General features: G+C 39.6%; 1 protein-coding gene across 4 annotated transcripts in view; it reads right to left on the bottom strand.

Annotated features, from left to right (window-relative positions):
- The window catches only part of ccdc178 (coiled-coil domain containing 178), a 399,216-nt gene that overhangs the window by 226,796 nt on the left and 154,447 nt on the right, over positions 1-17,973 (bottom strand). For all 4 annotated transcript variants that reach the window (XM_043688275.2, XM_043688277.2, XM_087986447.1 and 1 more), the window contains 2 exons: positions 17,337-17,482; positions 15,161-15,320 (listed from right to left, as the gene is read on the bottom strand). In XM_043688275.2, coding sequence (XP_043544210.2) covers positions 15,161-15,320; positions 17,337-17,482 — 306 coding nt within the window. The remainder of the gene's footprint in view (positions 1-15,160; positions 15,321-17,336; positions 17,483-17,973) is intronic.

Raw genomic sequence — 17,973 nt, 5'->3', positions numbered from 1 at the left:
AGCTCTTGTGTCGGTGTTTGAACCAAGGCTTTAATGAGGCTAGGAGCTGAGTGGTCCTGGTAGATCTTGAACTGTGAGCAGGTTATTGCCAAGCAGGTGTTGCTTAATAGCACTTAATGACACCTTACATATTTTATTGACAATTGACAGAAAATGGGATGGTATTGGCCGGATTGGATTTTTTCTGCTTTTTATGTACAGGACATATCTGGACAATATTCCACATTGTTGGGTGGATGCCAGTGTTGTAGCTGTACTGGGACAGCTTGGCTAGGGGTGCAGCCAGCTTTAGAGCACATCTTCAGGACTATTGCTGGCATGTTGTCAGGGCCCATAACCTTTGCACATCCTGTGCCTTCAACCTTTTCTTAATATCATGTGGAGTGAATCAAATTGGCTGAAGACTGGCATCTGTTCAAATGGAAAAGGCCAAAATGGATGATCTACCCAGCACTTCTGGCTGAAGGTTGTTGCAAATACAACAATTATCTTTTCCACTTAAGTCCGAGGCTCTTCCATCATGGAGGACAGGGATATATATGGAGCCTTCTCCTCCAGTGAATTGTTTCGTGTCCACCACTATTCACAACTGGGTGTAGCAGGACTGCAGAGCTTAGGTCTGGTCATTGGCTGTGTGATCACTTAGCTCTGTCTATCATTTGCTGCTTATGCTATTTGGCACTCAAGCAGTCCTGTTTGGTAGCTTCACACATTGACACCTCACTTTTTGGCATGCCTGTTGCTGCTCCTGGTATGCCCTTTTCACTGAACCAGTGTTGATCTCCTGGCTTGATGGTAATGGCTGTTTGGTGGATATGCCAAGCCATGAGGCTGCAGATTATATTGTAGTATGATTCTGCTGCTGATGATGATTCACAGTTCCTCATGGATGGCCAGTCTTGAGCTAGATCTGTTTGAAGTCTGTCCCATTTAGCACATAACATGATGGAGGGAATTCTGATTGTGAAGGCAAGCCCTCATCTCCACAAGGACTCTGCAGTGGTCCCTTTTACTGATAGTATCAATAACAGATACATATGCAACAGGCAATTTGGTAAGGATGAGATCACATATTTCTTTCCTTCTTGTTGATTTCCTCACCACCTGCTGCAGACCCAGTCTAGCAGCAATGCCCTTTAGGACTGATCCAGATCGATCAGTAGTGCTGTTACCAAGCCGATTTTTGGTGGTGGACATTAAGATTCCCCACCCTGCATATATCTTGCATCCTTGCCACCCTCAGTATTTCCTCCAAGTATTGTCCAATGTAAGGAGTACTGATGTATCAGCCAAGGAAGGATGGTACATGGTAATCTGTAGGAAGTTACCTTCCCTATGTTTAAACTGATGCCATGAGATTTAATGAGATCCAGAGTCAATGTTAAGGACTCCAAGGCAACTCATACCTGCCTGTATACTGCTGTGCCGCCACTTCTTCTGGGTCTGTCCTACTTATGGGACAGAATTGTGGCCAAGTGACCTATGACCTCCAGGATCATTTCAGAAATACTGATTTTTTTTTCAACAGCATGCATACAAACTCGTAATGTGGAAGCCAAGTTTAAACCTAGCTAGACTCTGCAATTTGCAAACTGCAGAGCTGGAACACATAGTACTCATGCAGCCAGGTCTGGGACAATCAACTTCCTGCGAAACCACTCAGACCTGGAATAGCCTGCCCAGGTGCTAACAACCACATTGTTTTATCTCTAAAGAATCTACTTTATTAGAAGAATACTACACAGACTTGGTGACACCCAACTCAAAAGGAGGCCAGAAGCATAGTGTAACATTAGGGGCGGCACGGTGGCACAATGGTTAGCACTGCTGCCTCACAGCGTCAGAGATGCGGGTTCAATTCCCGCCTCAGGCGACTGACTGTGTGGAGTTTGCACGTTCTCCCCATGTCTGCGTGGGTTTCCTCCGGGTGCTCCGGTTTCCTCCCACAGTCCAAAGATGTGCAGGTCAGGTGAATTGGCCATGCTAAATTGCCCGTAGTGTTAGGTAAGGGGTAAATGTAGGGGTATGGGTGGGTTGCGCTTTGGCGGGTCGGTGTGGACTTGTTGGGCCGAAGGGCCTGTTTCCACACTGTAATGTAATGTAATGTAAAGACGGCACTTGATAGCTGAAGGTTCAAAACCATGATCTGCGATCTCCAAATATGGAAAGTAGTCACCTCACTGGATCTTCCTGCACCCTTCCAATGCTAGCATTGGAGACAGGCAGCAGAATCTTCAAGAAAGCCACAAAGAGGGGAATAAAAGGGGCAACCTGGAACCCGGCACTTTCTTCAATGGAGTCTCCAGAAAGACTATTTCAATGAGACGACCCAAAGGCCAGTACCTGGCCTAGATGAGAGAGGAAGCTTATATTGATGACTGCAGATCCTGAAACATCAGTCAACCCTCAAAGATGGAGAACCAGCTAATCCTACACTTATTGAGTGGGTATTACCAGTCCTTTCAGAAAAACTGTTCAAATATAGCAGTACAGATCCATGACAGGGTTTAGTGAATCCTCTGATTTTTGTGTGAGAAGTAGATACTTAGTGTAGATTGAGACTGTCGAGATTTAGGACTGTTTATTGAATAGATTGTGAAGAGATTGATAGAGTTTGATAGAGTTTAATTAAAGTACAATAGTAGAGGCTCATAAATATCATTTTTCCTTGATAAAGTGTTCAGCCTTCCCTGATTCTTGTCCTCTGCCTATCTCTCTGTGTAACACACCTGAGTTATAAAGGGTTACTGCAAGCTGGTCAAGGTTAGTCAGGGTACATTTACCCAGCTTTCACTTTACAACAGGACATATCCAGAGATGGTGATGGGGTGCCTGGGACATTGTGTGTAACTTACGATTCTATGACAAAGGCGATGCCCAGCTCTTGCTTGACTAGTCTGTGAGACAGATCTCCACATTTTGGCACCAGCTCCCAGATGTTAGTAATGTTTGCAGAGTCAACAGGGCTGCTTTTGCCATTTCTAGTGTCTAGATCAATGCCAGGTGGGCTGTCTGATTTCATTTCTTTGACACTTTGTAGCGATTGATACAACTGAGTGGTTTGCTTGGCCATTTCAGAGGGTAGTTGAGAGTCAATCACATTGCTGTATGTTTGGAGCAGGCCAGACCAGAGGAAGAACATTAGTGAGACAGATGGGCTTTTCTAACAATTGTTTTATCAGTCTTCAGTAAATTCTTAATTGTTGATATCATATTGAATTCTCATTCCATCATCTGCCATGGTTGGATTCAAATCTTTTTCTCCAAAACATTAGCTGAGTTTATTTAAATACTGACTGTACAAGAGAGGACCACGAAGAATCCTGCAGTGACTAGCCAATCTCCTGACTGCCAAAGCCTGTGCACAGTCTATAAGATACAAGTCAGGATTGTGATGGAACATTCCCCATTTGCCTGGATGAGTGCAGCTCCAATAACACTCATAAAGCCTGTCACTATCCAGGACATATCAGCCCATTTGTTTAGCACCACATGCACATATATCCACTCCCTCCACAATGCTCAGTAACAGCAGGAAGTCCCACTAACATTACATATTGCTGCAATTTCCTAAGTCTATATAAAAATGTAAAAAATAGGAGGAGTAGGCAATCTAATCCTGCTCTTCCATTCATTATGATCATGGCCAATCATTGAACTTAATATGCCTGTTCCAACATTTCCCCAAATCCTTTGATCTCTTTAATCCCAAGTGCTATATCCATGTCCTTCTTGAAACACAATGTTTTGGCCTCAATCACTTTGTGTTAGTGAATTCTACAGGCTCACCACTCTCTGGATAAAGAAATTTCTCCTCATCTCAGTCACAAATGGGTTAGCGTGTACCCTTAAACTCTGGCTCCTGGTTCTGGTCTCCAACACTTTTTGTTACATTCTTCCTGCAACCACCTTGTCTAGTCCTGTTAGAATTTTATAGCCTTCTATGACATACCCCCTAATTCTTCTGAACTCCAGCAAATATCCTAACAAATTCAACTTTCCTTAATATGTCAGTTCTAAAAATCGGTCTGATAAATCTTTGCTATTAAGAACTCTACAGCAAGGATGCCCTTCAGATAAAGAGACCAAAATCCAGGTGTGGTCTCACAAAGGCCCTGTATATTTGTAGAAAGGCATCCTATGAAGGCCAATATGCCATCTACCTTCTTAAATGTCTGAGGCACCTGCATGCTTACCTTCAGTGACTGGTGTAAAAGGACAGCCAAATCTCGATACACATTCCCCCTTTCAATTTATAACTATTCAGATAATAATCTACCTCCCATTATTGTTCCTAAAGTGTATAACCTCACATTTATCCCCACTACCAACATCAGGCTGACTGGTCTATAGTTCCCAGTTTTCTCTCTATCTCCCTTTGTAAACATTTGTTACATTTATTTACATTATATCACTTCTGGCATGCATTTGCCCATTCACTCACTCACATCACATTAAACATGTCTGTATCTTCCTCACAGCTCATACTTCCACCCAGCTTTGTATCATCTGCAAATTTGTCAATTTTACATGTAGTTAGATTAGATTAGATTACAGTGTGGAAACAGGCCCTTCGGCCCAACAAGTCCACACCGACCCGCCGAAGCGCAACCCACCCATACCCCTGCCCCTTACCTAACACTACGGGCAATTTAGCATGGACAATTCACCTGACCTGCACATCTTTGGAGCACCCGAAGGAAACCCACGCAGACACGGGGAGAACGTGCAAACTCCACGCAGTCGGCCGCCTGAGGCGGGAATTGAACCCGGGTCTCTGGTGCTGTGAGGCAGCAGTGCTAACCACTGTGCCACCGTGCCGCCCACTAGTTTCTTCATCTCAATCATTAATGTATACTGTAAATGGCTGGGCTCCTACCACTGATCCCTGTGGTACTCCATTAGTCACTGCCTGCCATTCCTAAAAAATCTGTTTATTCCTACTCTGTTTCTTGTCTGTCAACCAGCTTACTATCCAACTCAATACACTACATTTCAATCCCACGTGTTTTAATTTTGCACGCTTATCTCTTAAGTGGAACTTTGTCAAAGACTCCTGAAAGTCCAAATAAACACATTCCCTTGCTTCCTCTCATCAACTCCATGGGTTACATCTTTAAAGAATTCCAGTGGATTTGTTAAACATATTTTCCTTTATGCATCCATGCTGACTGCCAGAATCCTGCCACTGTTTACCAAGTGCTCAACTATTAAGTCTGTTATAATGGACTCTAGCATTTTTCCCACTACCAACATCAGGCTGACTGGTCTATAGTTTCCAGTTTTTCTCTGTTTCCCTTTTTAAATAGACAGATTACTTAGTTAACCTCCCATCTGTCTGAACTATTCCAGAATCTGTAGAATACTGGAAGGTACAATGCATACATTATTTCTAAGTCCACTTTCTTATGTACTGTGGGATGTAGATTATCAGAGAGAAATAACCACCTACAAGTTTTCCTTCAAGTCACATATCATCCTGCATTAGAAATATATCACTAATCATTAACTATCACTGGATCAAAATTCCAGAATTTCTTCTACAACAGCAATGTAGGTGCACCTATTCTAAATGTACTGCAGCAATTCAAGAAGACAGCTCACCAGCACCTGCTCAAGGGCAATTAGTGATGGGCAATAATTACTAGCCCAGCCACTGATGACCATATCCCCTAAATATTGTGTATGATCAACTAACAGCTGAAAGTTAAGGAGTCACATTCCATTTGGTTGCAGGATATCTTGTAAAGCGCTGTGTATGCAATGAATGAGAGGAACCCTGCAATACTTGCAAAGCTGCGTGCTCAGACAATCTGTTGCTGTCTGGCATGGTAGTATTCAGCTCTCTTTGAATAGAGAGTGTCGTGACTCTTTGCACAATAGTGAAAGGTAATCTGTGGGATACTGCAAGTATCTCTGGATGCAATCTTACTGAAGCTCAGCCATATCACAAGTTGTTCCTTATTCTGGTCAGATAGATTGCTCCTTGAGAACCAATGTGTGACTTTCTTCTTATCCCTCATTTTCCTTTTTCACAAGTTTGTCTTGGTATGCATCACCTCTGCACATTTTCATAGTCAGTATAATTATTCAAAAGTGAATGTTGACAATTGCACCCATGTCTGGGAGCACGTGCGTACAGGAGCTTTAAGTTCAGGATCAAGTTCTTAGCATATGCTAGCATGCTCTGTGTTTAGCAATTCTGAGGAACACCAGACAGTACCAAATAATAGCAATAGACAGAATAAAGCAATCAACAGCTAACCTGAAAGTAGATGATGGCCATTTTATTTAAGCGAGTGCTGATTGGGAATACGGGGTCGGGGAAGTGGTGTGAGGATGGGAGATATATTGGTCTCTACTGCCAATGAATGTATGTTCAGCTCTTCGTGACTAAGATATGGCTGATCAGTATCATGATCTGCCTTATCTGCATCTTTCCCACGGATGCCCAATGTACATGTGTGAACGCCACCAACAACATGTCATTCAATGAAACCTGAACTGGTAATATGAGCGAACTTCATTTTCAGCCTCTAAGGCTGGTTTGGTCTCCAAATAATAAGCACTGTGCAAAAGAATTTTTAAACTATGTCAGGATCCCCTACAACCTTAACTGATATTAGAGACAGGATTATGGGTTTAATTCATTATTAGATTTTTAACTAGTGAAATGCAGTCCAAATAGGAAGAAGGTTTTCACTAAAAGATAGATACATTTTTAAAAATGTTCTTGTCGGCTATTTGGACTGCATTTCACTAGTTAAAAATCTAATAATGAATTAAATTGGTGGTAACAAACATTTGCAGTGAACCAAAAATTAATGCAACAAGTATTTGCATCCTCAGATTTTTAAATCTGATTTATATATTGATTAGATTTTTCTAAAATGAGCACCTGACAATGTAGCAATGACAATTTCCATTTCAGTTTCATTTTATAATTTCTTAAGTGTTTGAAGTTAAAACCATATCATACTACTTTCACTGAACATTACCACTGAAAAAAAAATTATTACTATCTTAAAAATCCATTCCGTATTTAGAAGATTTTTTATTTTATCCATTACACAACTGCATCCATATTATGCAGTACCAGGATTCCTGTGGTATTTGTTAAATTTGTTATATATCCTTTTACATCAAAACTGAGTAACATACTTTGTAAGTACAGGACTCTGGTGTTAGCATGCTTTAACTATAGAATTGCTCAGTCTCAAATCTTTTGCACTTCAATAACCCACTTAAAGTTGTTGCACAGAGATATCTGGTGGATTGAGCTTCACTGCCTCTTCATCTTTTGAACTAATGTATTCTTGATCACCGTTTAATGAAACTATATACCACATGGAGTTTCCACATTAGATAAGCAATGTGAGTCTCTCATCAAGCAAGTAGCTGTGGCTGTTAGTAATCTTTCAGATTCAGAGTTTGAGACTAGCAGGCTTCCTGATTTAAATAAACCCTTTTTAACTATAAAAAATTGACATGACATGATTGCTAAAAAAAACATTTTAAATTTTTATGTTACTAAGTATTGTAGTTGCTGTGAAAAAGCAAAACATGCATTGAAAATATAAAACATTAACTGGTCACTGAGGGGATCCAATTTACAGCCTGTGGAGACAACTCACATGGCTCACTGACACTGGCATTATCAGGTTTGTGGAGGGCACTCACCACAGCTAAATGCCATAAGGCAACAGAGATTTTCTACTGATGCAAATAAAGATATTTATTCCTCAACCACAGTTTAATCTACAGTCAACCCTGTTTACCACTTATTTGTATCTATGGATAAGTCTATGCTCAGAAACAGAAAACACTTCTTACTTTATAAAAGAATGTAATTAACCCTTTAAAGACTGAAATATTAATGTGAATGTAAAGAAACGTACAGAATTACCACGGTTTTGTTTATTCAGAAATTTTATGAAATTTTCCACAACAGAAAAAAAAAATAATTTGACTGCTGTTATGTTAGAATGTTGAATTGGCTAAGACCTCAGATTTCAACAGTGACTAACAGCCACACTCCACTGTCCTTACCTTATGGATTTCACTAGCTTAGTTGAGTTTTTTGGAAGGATAAAGGACTGTCATACACATCAAGCAAGTTGCCTTCTGAATCAATCATGACTCAACTATGTATATGTTATAAGGGTTCAAAAAAGGATCAAGAAAGGGGGGAATAAATAAGAAATTATAGATGTAATATAACAACAAATAACTAAAGTCTTCAGTATTTTCACAATGGTTTCCGAATAATCCACCCCAGGTAGAGGACTCTCAGGATCAGATAGGAAAAAAACTGGCAGAATCCAATTAGGGACAGATTAATGAGATTTCAGACAGATTCAGGAAAGAGGTCCGAAGAGACCTATCTCAAAGCTAGGTGCATCGTGTGGCATCTTTTATGCTTTTGCTGAGTGGCAAGGTGAGTTTCTCACCAGGCAGTAGCAAGTTGCTAATTCAGGAAGTTAAATGCCTTATTAATGTCACAGCTCTACTTACTAATATTCAGCTTGTCTAATCAAATGTGTCAAATGAGAATCTCAACATGGAAATCAAAGTGGGTAGCTAGTGATTTCAGCTCACTGCTTGCTCTGAAGGACCTCCATATTGCTTAGGACCAAATGACAACTCAGAGCACGGTCCATGGGAATCAGCTATAAGCACCCCTTGACCACATATGCTGGTGTCAGACATTTGCCAAACCCTCAAGATCACCATAGCAACTCTGCGATACACTTGAAGGCCATTTATGAAGCATAGACTTGCATTGTGGGGCACACCAGTGACTAGCATTCAGTAGCATTTGGTGTTTAGACAAAGCTAAAGGCTATTAGTACTGTATTGTACTACAGTATGCTTGTGTTGTTTTGTGCAGACATACAAGTTACTTGTCATGCTTGTCAGTAAGAATTTGAGGTGGTGGGATGTATGGCACACTGAGATGTCAGGTTGACACTTAGAGTAGGTGCAAGCTGCTTGTTCAGCAAGCACACTGCATGCTTATTCAACCAATTGTCAATGTTTGTAACTGGGTGAGCTCTTGTCCTAAATTCAGCCATCTTTGTGAAAGGATCTGTCAGTCACGGTGTCCCAGTATGCTCAGTCATGAGCAACGTCCTCACTCAGTGCAGGGTTTTGCCCACAGTCAGTTGTCACCTGGATTGGTCACAGTCAAATGATCTGTCAAACTGCAGTCTGGAACAAGGAATGGTCATTCCTGTGGGGCCATCAGAAGCAGTAATCAGGGGAATTGTGGTTCAACAGTTAGGGAACTGCAAATCCAGTAATCAGACATCTAATGTGTTATGTCCGGGGACTGCTTGTTGAACATAAAGATTTGAGGTGAATACAGCCCTAGGAGTGGTCTGTTGATCATTAAGAGAGAGGTCTGTAGGGGCAGCAGGCAATCACTGTCTCACTTAGACGGGCAAAAACATGGGCTCCACGTGTATTGGATATTAGGACAGTAAAAAGGCACATATATGAAGCATGCATTTGCAAACTCCAATGACATTTCATGTCAATATTTCTTCACACATGTGCAATTGATGCAGAACAAATGTATGTTGGTGTCAATTGTTGGTCAAAGGTGGATTACACCATATCATTGGTGATAGCCAAATTAATATTGTCATTTCAGAGATGCAAGAGTTGGCAACATTAACTTAAAAGGAGGTGAATGCAAGGCAAAAGTATCTCATCATTAGGGACATTTCCATCAGTGCTATGCTGCATGTCAATACTGTAGTACAATGCAGTACTGAGAGCCTTTAGCTCTAGCTGAAACACCAAAGCCTTTCAATGCTGGCTGCTAATGTATCCTGCAATGCATGTCTATGTTTTATGAAAGTCCTTCAGGTGTATCACAGAGGTGCTGTGATGATTATGAGGGTTTGGCAAATATCTGATGCCAATGTGCATGGTCAAGGGGCTCATGCGGATGGGAAAGATTGCTGCTACATAAATCATGGATGATGATGGACTCTAATGAATGTAGTGGGATAGCTTTATGGGAGTGCATCTGGGATGGGAAAGGTTCTGAGCACAGTAAATATTCCTTTTTGGTTGCTATTCCTTGGTCACTCAACCGGTATGGCACTTTCACCTAGTTAGTACACGTGATTCGACCAGGACCATTGTCGAATAGACAGTAGGACTTCTGAATGTGCAGTCCCATATTGTGAAGCAACCTGAGAGAAGGACCTCCAGTATAGTCTGGACAGTGTTGTACCATCCTGATTTTGCATAATTGAAGCACACAATGAGGTGATGTGATATATGTTGAAGAGTTGGGGAATGGGAGCAGTCATTCAGGGAGAACGGATAATGACATTAAGCTGGGGAAACTCTCTTTATAGATGACAGAGCTCAACTGCATTGGACCCTATAAAGTTGACAGGGACTGATCAAAACTCAATTCCCAAGCATGATGCAAAAGATCATCAGGATTAAGATGCCAGGGGAATCCAGAGAAGATTTATAAGAATGATCCCAGAGATGAAGGGCTTGTCACATGAGGCGCGTTGAGGACTCTGGGTCTGCACTCGGTAGAGTTTAGAAGTGAGAGGGACATTTCATTGAAAGTTTGGAAGCATGCTAGTAAAGCAAAGTGATCTAAGATTAATTTAAATATCCTTCAGAACATTTTGTGGGTAACGAGACCCTGTCAGATCCATTAGAGCTTTGTCAAACTAATTTAATTCACGATGGGACTTATGTAGATTCTCATTCTGATTTTTCAACTTACTTAAAAGCCCTTCTCTTTACTTTCTTGCTGTAAAGTTTGCCTACAATCAGGAACCCAGCAACTTAAGTATAGCTGTTGTTCATTTCTATACATTCATGCTCAAATATAATCTTGTGCATTCTAACTGTTAGCAAAATAATTGCTATACTGTCAATAAAAAGTATATGTTAACTGTGATTAAAAAAGGGTCAGTTGTGACACTGCTGAATAAATACTCAAACTGTTGGTACTAACTACTTTTATTTGCAGACTGTCTAGAAGATTTCCCATCAAAGAAATGTAAATGCAACACTAATGAAATGTAATTGCTACAAAGTAAAGTGCTTACTCCTGTCAGGGGACCATCTAGTGTTCAGTTGACAATACGCATTTACCACACAAATTACTTTGACAGGATTGACGAGGGGATTGCTCTCATTGTCTGATGTTAGCATATCATTGCTGAACATGTGGTTGTACAGAATGCCAGATGCATTTTGATCCTGCATAAACATATATATTTTTAATCAGTCTATTCAGACATGTCATGGCACACATCCATGATAGGTGAGACTTCATCAGTCTTCTAGTCCAGAGGTGGGGACACTACATAAGACCTCACTTATTATGATAAGAACCCATTTTTATCCCATGTATACTATTTGCTGAATCTCAAATATTCAATGTATTGCACAATTAAGTAAGTGCTGGGTGTAGACAATCGCCTTTAGAAGTAGCCTGTATAGACTGACATTGTTGGAGGATTTCAGGACAGGCATATTTTTGCTCTATGGCCAGATTGGTTGAAAAAAAAGGAAGGAATATTACCTGGGCTTCTCAAAAGTCTCCTCATGGTCAAAGCTGGAATGTGCATAAGAGCACATTGTTTGCCTCTCAGTAAAGGACAGCAATATTACACTTAAATTATGCATCCTATACAATTAAGTATATAATTTGTACATAAGTTTATTTTTCTATACAAAATTGTAATTTGACTGTTTAAAGACATTTAATTAATTTAAACAAAGAAGGACCACTATTATTTTGTTATTGGTTAATTCTATGATGTCATCACTTCAATACTTTAATATTCACAACCTGGACTATTTATTCTTTGCAATACTGGACTAGAGATTGGTCCACAATCATTCATATTGTAACTTTTCGCTTTTACATTTTATTTTTGCTTTGCTTTTTGATTTTAAAAGATCTGTATTAAACCTGTGTTGATTTCTTACAGAAATATTAGGTGTAAATCAATGTCCAGAAAGTAAGTGCGATTGTGCTTTAAGTCAAGTAATTAATCAATTATCTAATCAGTACTAATAAGTGGAATTGATCAGACTCCCCCAGGAAATTTGCATGTTGGCCAAAACTGACCACATTTAAGCTGTTGTTATGTCTGAACTATTACGTTTCCTTAAATTCCCTGTCGCACAAAATAAAATTGTTTCCCATTTGATTACCCCTGAAATACAAGCCAGGACAATAAATGAACTTAGACATGCCATGGACAACTATAGAATGGAGTCAGGAGATGGAGATGAACAGTACAACTTAATGAAACTTGCAAATAGTTAACCCAACTCCCCAACCACTCGATGCATATCACTCAGATGCTAGGAGGGGTGTGGCCCAGCATTGGCAGGCCTCAGGGCCCGTAGTACTCACTGTGAGTCTGCTGTCCGGTAAGATTTTCTTAAAATTTCACCGTTGAAGAGTCACTTATTCTGAAATTTGAAAAATCCAAATTTTGAAAACCAGCTAGTCCTGAGCTTTTAGGATTGAAGGATTGTGCACCTGTATATGTTGACAGTGCTTCACAGACCAGCTCTGGGACACCTGCACCCACCAACCCCACTGCCCCGTGGCTGAACACTTCAACTCCCCCCACGCAATCTGTCAAGGACATGCAGGTCCTGGGCCTCCTCCACCACTAAACCATTAACACTCAACGCCTGGAGGAGGAAGGCTTCATATTCCGCCTTGTGACTCTGCAGCCACACAGGATAAATGTGGATTTCAACAGCTTCTTCATTTCCCCTCCTCCTCACATTATCCCAGTCCCAAGCCTCTAACTCAGCATCACCCTCCGGACCTGCCAATCACTCAACCCCCCCCCACCCCCGACATATCACCTTCTTCCTCACCTTCATCCCCCTATCGCTTTCTGAGCTACCGTTCCCCAAACCCCACCCCCTCCCATTTATCTCTCAGCACCGACTCACAAGTCTCATTCCTGATGAAGGACTTTTGCTGAAAAGTTGATTCTCCTGTTCCTTGAATGTTGCCTGACCTGCTGTGCTTTTCTAGCACTACACTCTTGATTATTTAAAATGACCTTGTGATATGAGATCACATTCTAAAGCATATGCAAGTCTAATGTTTGTAAATCAGGGATCCCCTGAATATTTTATCATCCTTCCATTTTGTAGTAAACCTCTATTTTACTGTTAAAGCAAAATCTGCAGATTTGAGTGTTCAAGTTTTCTGTGAGAGACCACTTCGATAAAACCAAATATCAATTCGTCAAAGAACTCTAATAAGTTCATTCAGCATGATGTATCTTTCACAAAACCATTTTGATTCTGTCTAAATATTTTGACTTTTCCTAACTGCCCTGATATAATCCCTTTAATAATCTTTCTGTTACAGATGTTAAGCTAACTGGCCATAAGTTACTTGCTTTCTGTTTCTTACCATTTTGAATAAGTGAGTTACCTTAGGCATTTTCCCAGCTAACGTAATCGTCTCCACATTCGCAGTATGGTTCAGGTGTAGACTATTCAAATGATACAGCCCCATCTTTTCCCCATACTGGTGCCACTACCCAAAAAACCAGAACCTATTTGTCCCACATATTCATTTGTATTTGACTTTGCCATTCTAACTTGCAGTGGCTCATGCAATAATCCAATGATTATTACCTCTAATGTCTTGCTTCAGTATTTGATGCCTAGCTCCACATACTGAATATGCAGAATGTGTTTCCTTGTTTGCCTATATCATTGGCAACTAGATGGGGGATCATGACTAGATGCTGCCCCTCCCACTAGATATTCCTCTCTAGCCATGAGAGATTACCCTAATACTGGCAATGGGTTGGAGACATAGCCCTCTGGACTCTTGCTGTTTACTCCAGAATGCAGTGCCAAATCCCCTCACTGTATTGTTTCCAATACTTACTTCCTTGCCCATTTGAATGGCTTCTTCTATCATAGTTCCATTGTCAGTTAGCTTATCGAATCAGCAACCCTCCCTCTCATCCAAACAAGCTGAAAGCACCTTCAATGTGGGAGTTTCCTGTGCTCCTGCTCTTTGCATTCTGTTGTCTGCCTTCCCTATATTCACACCCTCCTGTCCCTGACCACTAACTGAATTAGACAACACTAAATTGTTACTGCCTTATGCAGCAATAAAGCATCTGGGTGACTTTCCTCTACCCTATTTGAGTGGCAGTATCTGTAGCTTCGCCTCCGGTCAAACTCTCAGCCAAGATCCTGCAGCTGTCAATATTTACTACTATGGTATTTGCCTGAGATGGTACCAGTGTCCAGGATCTCCTGCATTCTGTAATTGCAACACATTATCTGTCCTTCTATGTTTACTTTATCTTAAGTAATTAACTATGTTCTTAATTAATTGTTAAATTAACATCTCAAAGTTTTATACTTAAGTACTTAACCCTTAATAATGCAATAAACCTTACTGGTAAGAGTAAAATAAATAATGGGATGACTAGTTTTCAGTTCCCTCTATTATTATGTCCTAATTAATTATAAGTACTTAAAATTTAAATATTTTCTTTACAAAACTAGCAATCCATTCAGTACCTAACAGTAGTTACACTCAGCGACATCACTTGGTATCACTGTTTGATTTTTCTTTTGCAAGCCAGTGCCCTTCTGAGGTTGCATTTGGCAGACCCCATTTTCTATTGATATTGACTTGACAGTAAGGGCTGGGACCTGGGGCTAGATCTCAGTTTATTATTTCCCTGTTTAAAAATTACAACACCAGGTGTTTCTTTCCCTGTTTCTGTTGATTCCCTTCCAGATCCACCTCTGCTTTCTTCCTTGTTGCTGCCTTTCTTCATGATATTTCTTTCTAATAAAATAATAATTTCTTCTTTCTATTGTATCATTTACCATTGTTTAGTAATTATTTTAAAAATTACTGCTTTAGTATAATATTTGGTATTGAGTCACACATTTCTGTTTCCTCCAGGGTACAACTCTGAATTCAAATGACAGCCTGCAGAGATTCTTGACTTACAGGACTTTAAAGTTACCAGTCAATGAAATACTTGAATAGGTAAAAAATATAAATCCCAAAATTCCAAAAATTGTCTTTAATTTCAAGGAAGTCAGTCCAAATGGAACAACTGAAGAATGTAATCATTTTGTGTTCTGTACTTACCCTAACTTCTTGACGTTTATCTTTTCGATCATTAATCAATTTCCAATGCTCCTCTTCCAAATGTGTCTTTCTTTTAATAGCTACATCAAGGTCCTCCTTTAGTTTAGAAATGAAGTTTTCAGCATTGTTTTGCTTGAACTCAGCTGCTTCGAGCATTGGTCTTAAAAGAAAGGAAACACAAATATTGCTAACACCTAAAACCGGGAATGGTGGGACCGATGTATGAGAGATTTGCTACGTTAGGATTGTTTTCACTGGAGTTAAGATGAATGAGCAGGGATCTTATAGAGACTTATAAAATTCGAACATGACTAGATGGGGGGGGAAGGATGTTCCTGATGGTGGGTGTACCCAGACCCAGCGGTCAAAGTCTGAGGATTTGGAGTGGACCATTTAGGACGTAGATGAGGAGACATTTCTTCATCCACAGAGTGGTGAGCCTGTGGAATTCATTACCACAGGAAGTAGTTGATGCCAAAGCATTGAATGTATTCGAGAGACGGCTAGATTTACTACTTGGGGAGAATGGGATCAAAAGTTGTGCGGAGTTGGACAATCAGCCATGATCGTAATGAAAGGCAGTGGAGGCTCGAAGTGCTGAATGGCTTCCTCTTGCGCCTATCTTCTATGTTTCTGTGTTTCATAGAATTGTTTAAAGCACAGGAAGTGGTGATTCTGCTAAGCCATAGGACCTTAGCAGTTCCACAACCAGAGGTTCAGACCAAAGAACTTTAGTTCTGGGTCAAGACTGATAGGGACAATAAAGTAACTAAGATCACTGTGGACAAACCCAGAAGATGGGTATATGAGACAAGGCTAAAGGATTTGCCAAACAAAAGTGCCAAATGATTGATCCTATTTGATCTCCTCTTAATCATCAGATAATGTCACGGAAATATTCATAACATTGTTCCATTGAGTATCACTTATTTGCCAACAGTCTAATCAATAATGATGAGCTTGATTCTGACAATATTAGCCACTTCCTGACCTCTACATAACCACCATTTAGACTTAAATGCAAGAACTGAAATCTAGGGGAGAGGTACAGGTATTAGTAGCTGCCGACAATATCAAGTCAGTATCCAAATGGCAATGGCACAAAGGAGCTGACGCATAATTGAGGTCAATCAAAAAATTACTGTCTGTTCGGACACAAAAGAAAATTATCATGGCTATTGGACACCAATTATTGCAGGCAAGGGATGATGTTGTGAAAGTAATTAAAAGCTGTTTCTTTTGTTGTTTTAGCAATAAACTTTCTTCCATTTTAATGTTGTGAATTTGCTATTTACTAATGATCTTACGTTAAGTGCAAATCATAACTACTCTGATAATGGATCAGCTCAAGCCAGCCTACAACAGTACCTGGAAAACATTCAGACTTGAGCTAACACACAGAAACTAACATTTATGCTACTTTGTGCAGGGAAATGACTATCACCATCAAGACAACTCCCAACTATCTTTACATTCACTGGGATCTGCATCAATATTCTGGGGCTTAGCATTGAGCAGAAGTTTAAACATACAGCCATGTCAATACAGTGGCAATAAGAACATAACAGAGATTCGGTATGATCCGATGAGTGAATGTACAAGGTTCACATCTAAAATGTGATGGAGTACTTGTTTGAACGATACAGAAGCAATGAAACTCAATGTTTTACATAGTTCAAATCAAAGGAATCTACTACTTGATTAGCCTTAACAGTTTTCCTGATGGATTCGCTGAAATCCCCACATGCTTTTAATCCTACCCAATGGAAACTTAGATGTGGATGGGATAATGGTCCTTATGCCAACTCATCATCAATTTTGAGTGTTGTAACCCTGCATACAGGTAAATACGCCTCCCTTTGTTTGAGAAACGTTCCACTAAGTTTCCACAATGCACACAACTTCAAAAAATGAATCGAAAACAAATATTAGCTGTGTAACATAAATTTCATCTGCAAAGCAATCTATCTGTGGAAGAAAACATTTTTGAATGAATATTGATCATAAAATGTGTCAGTTTAATTTAAATTGAATGTACTAATGAAAAAATTAAGAATAATTTTCTATCCCTCATTTAGGAGTATAAGAATTAGTATAAGTTTCCTTTTTTCGGACATTGACAAAATAAAAAAATTTCAATTATTAAATAATCAATCAGAGCTTGATAATTTCTTACCGCAAACCCAGAATGCTATTTTTGTATTTTTCAATCTCATTCAATAATCTATTTCTTAAGGTTTGCTTCTGAAGAAAATGTTCCCGTATAACCTCAATTTGCTTGAGGGTATCGTTAAGCTGATTGAAGCTGTCGGAATATTCTTTCTGCAATAAAGTAACAAAAATTAACAGCATTAATATATTGGCAAAATAAGCAACACAACATCCTTGCCTGACAGATGAGATTTTTTTATAATATAATACTAGAAATGAGATGCAGCACAATCTACCTTTATATTAAAAAGTGTAGAATTATTTTGACATTAAAAGGGAAAAACTTGGCTCTTTTTCATTGCTGAAAAGAAAAATGAAAGTGTGCTTGGCAGGGCTAGCACAACAGTATTAAATGCCCAAAGTGACCTTTCAGCCTTGTGTCAACCTCCCACCATAATTAACTTTTGAAAATGAATATAGTGCATTACTGTGAATAAAAATTATATATTCATCATTACAAATATATTTTACATGACAAAGGAAACTATTAGGATACTGACTGCACATTCTAATTATACTACAAATTTCACAGGATGAAAGAAAAATTGAACATTGTAGTGTATAATAGGATTTAATACACGATGCTGCTGCAACAGTTATTA

This window comes from Chiloscyllium plagiosum, unplaced genomic scaffold (assembly GCF_037043375.1).
Source record: "Chiloscyllium plagiosum isolate Xiang-an unplaced genomic scaffold, Cpla_swu_hap1 HiC_scaffold_4, whole genome shotgun sequence".
Lineage (NCBI taxonomy): Eukaryota > Metazoa > Chordata > Chondrichthyes > Orectolobiformes > Hemiscylliidae > Chiloscyllium > Chiloscyllium plagiosum.
The sequence above is the reverse complement of the archived record's forward strand: the minus strand, read 5'-3'. Positions and strand labels throughout refer to the sequence as shown.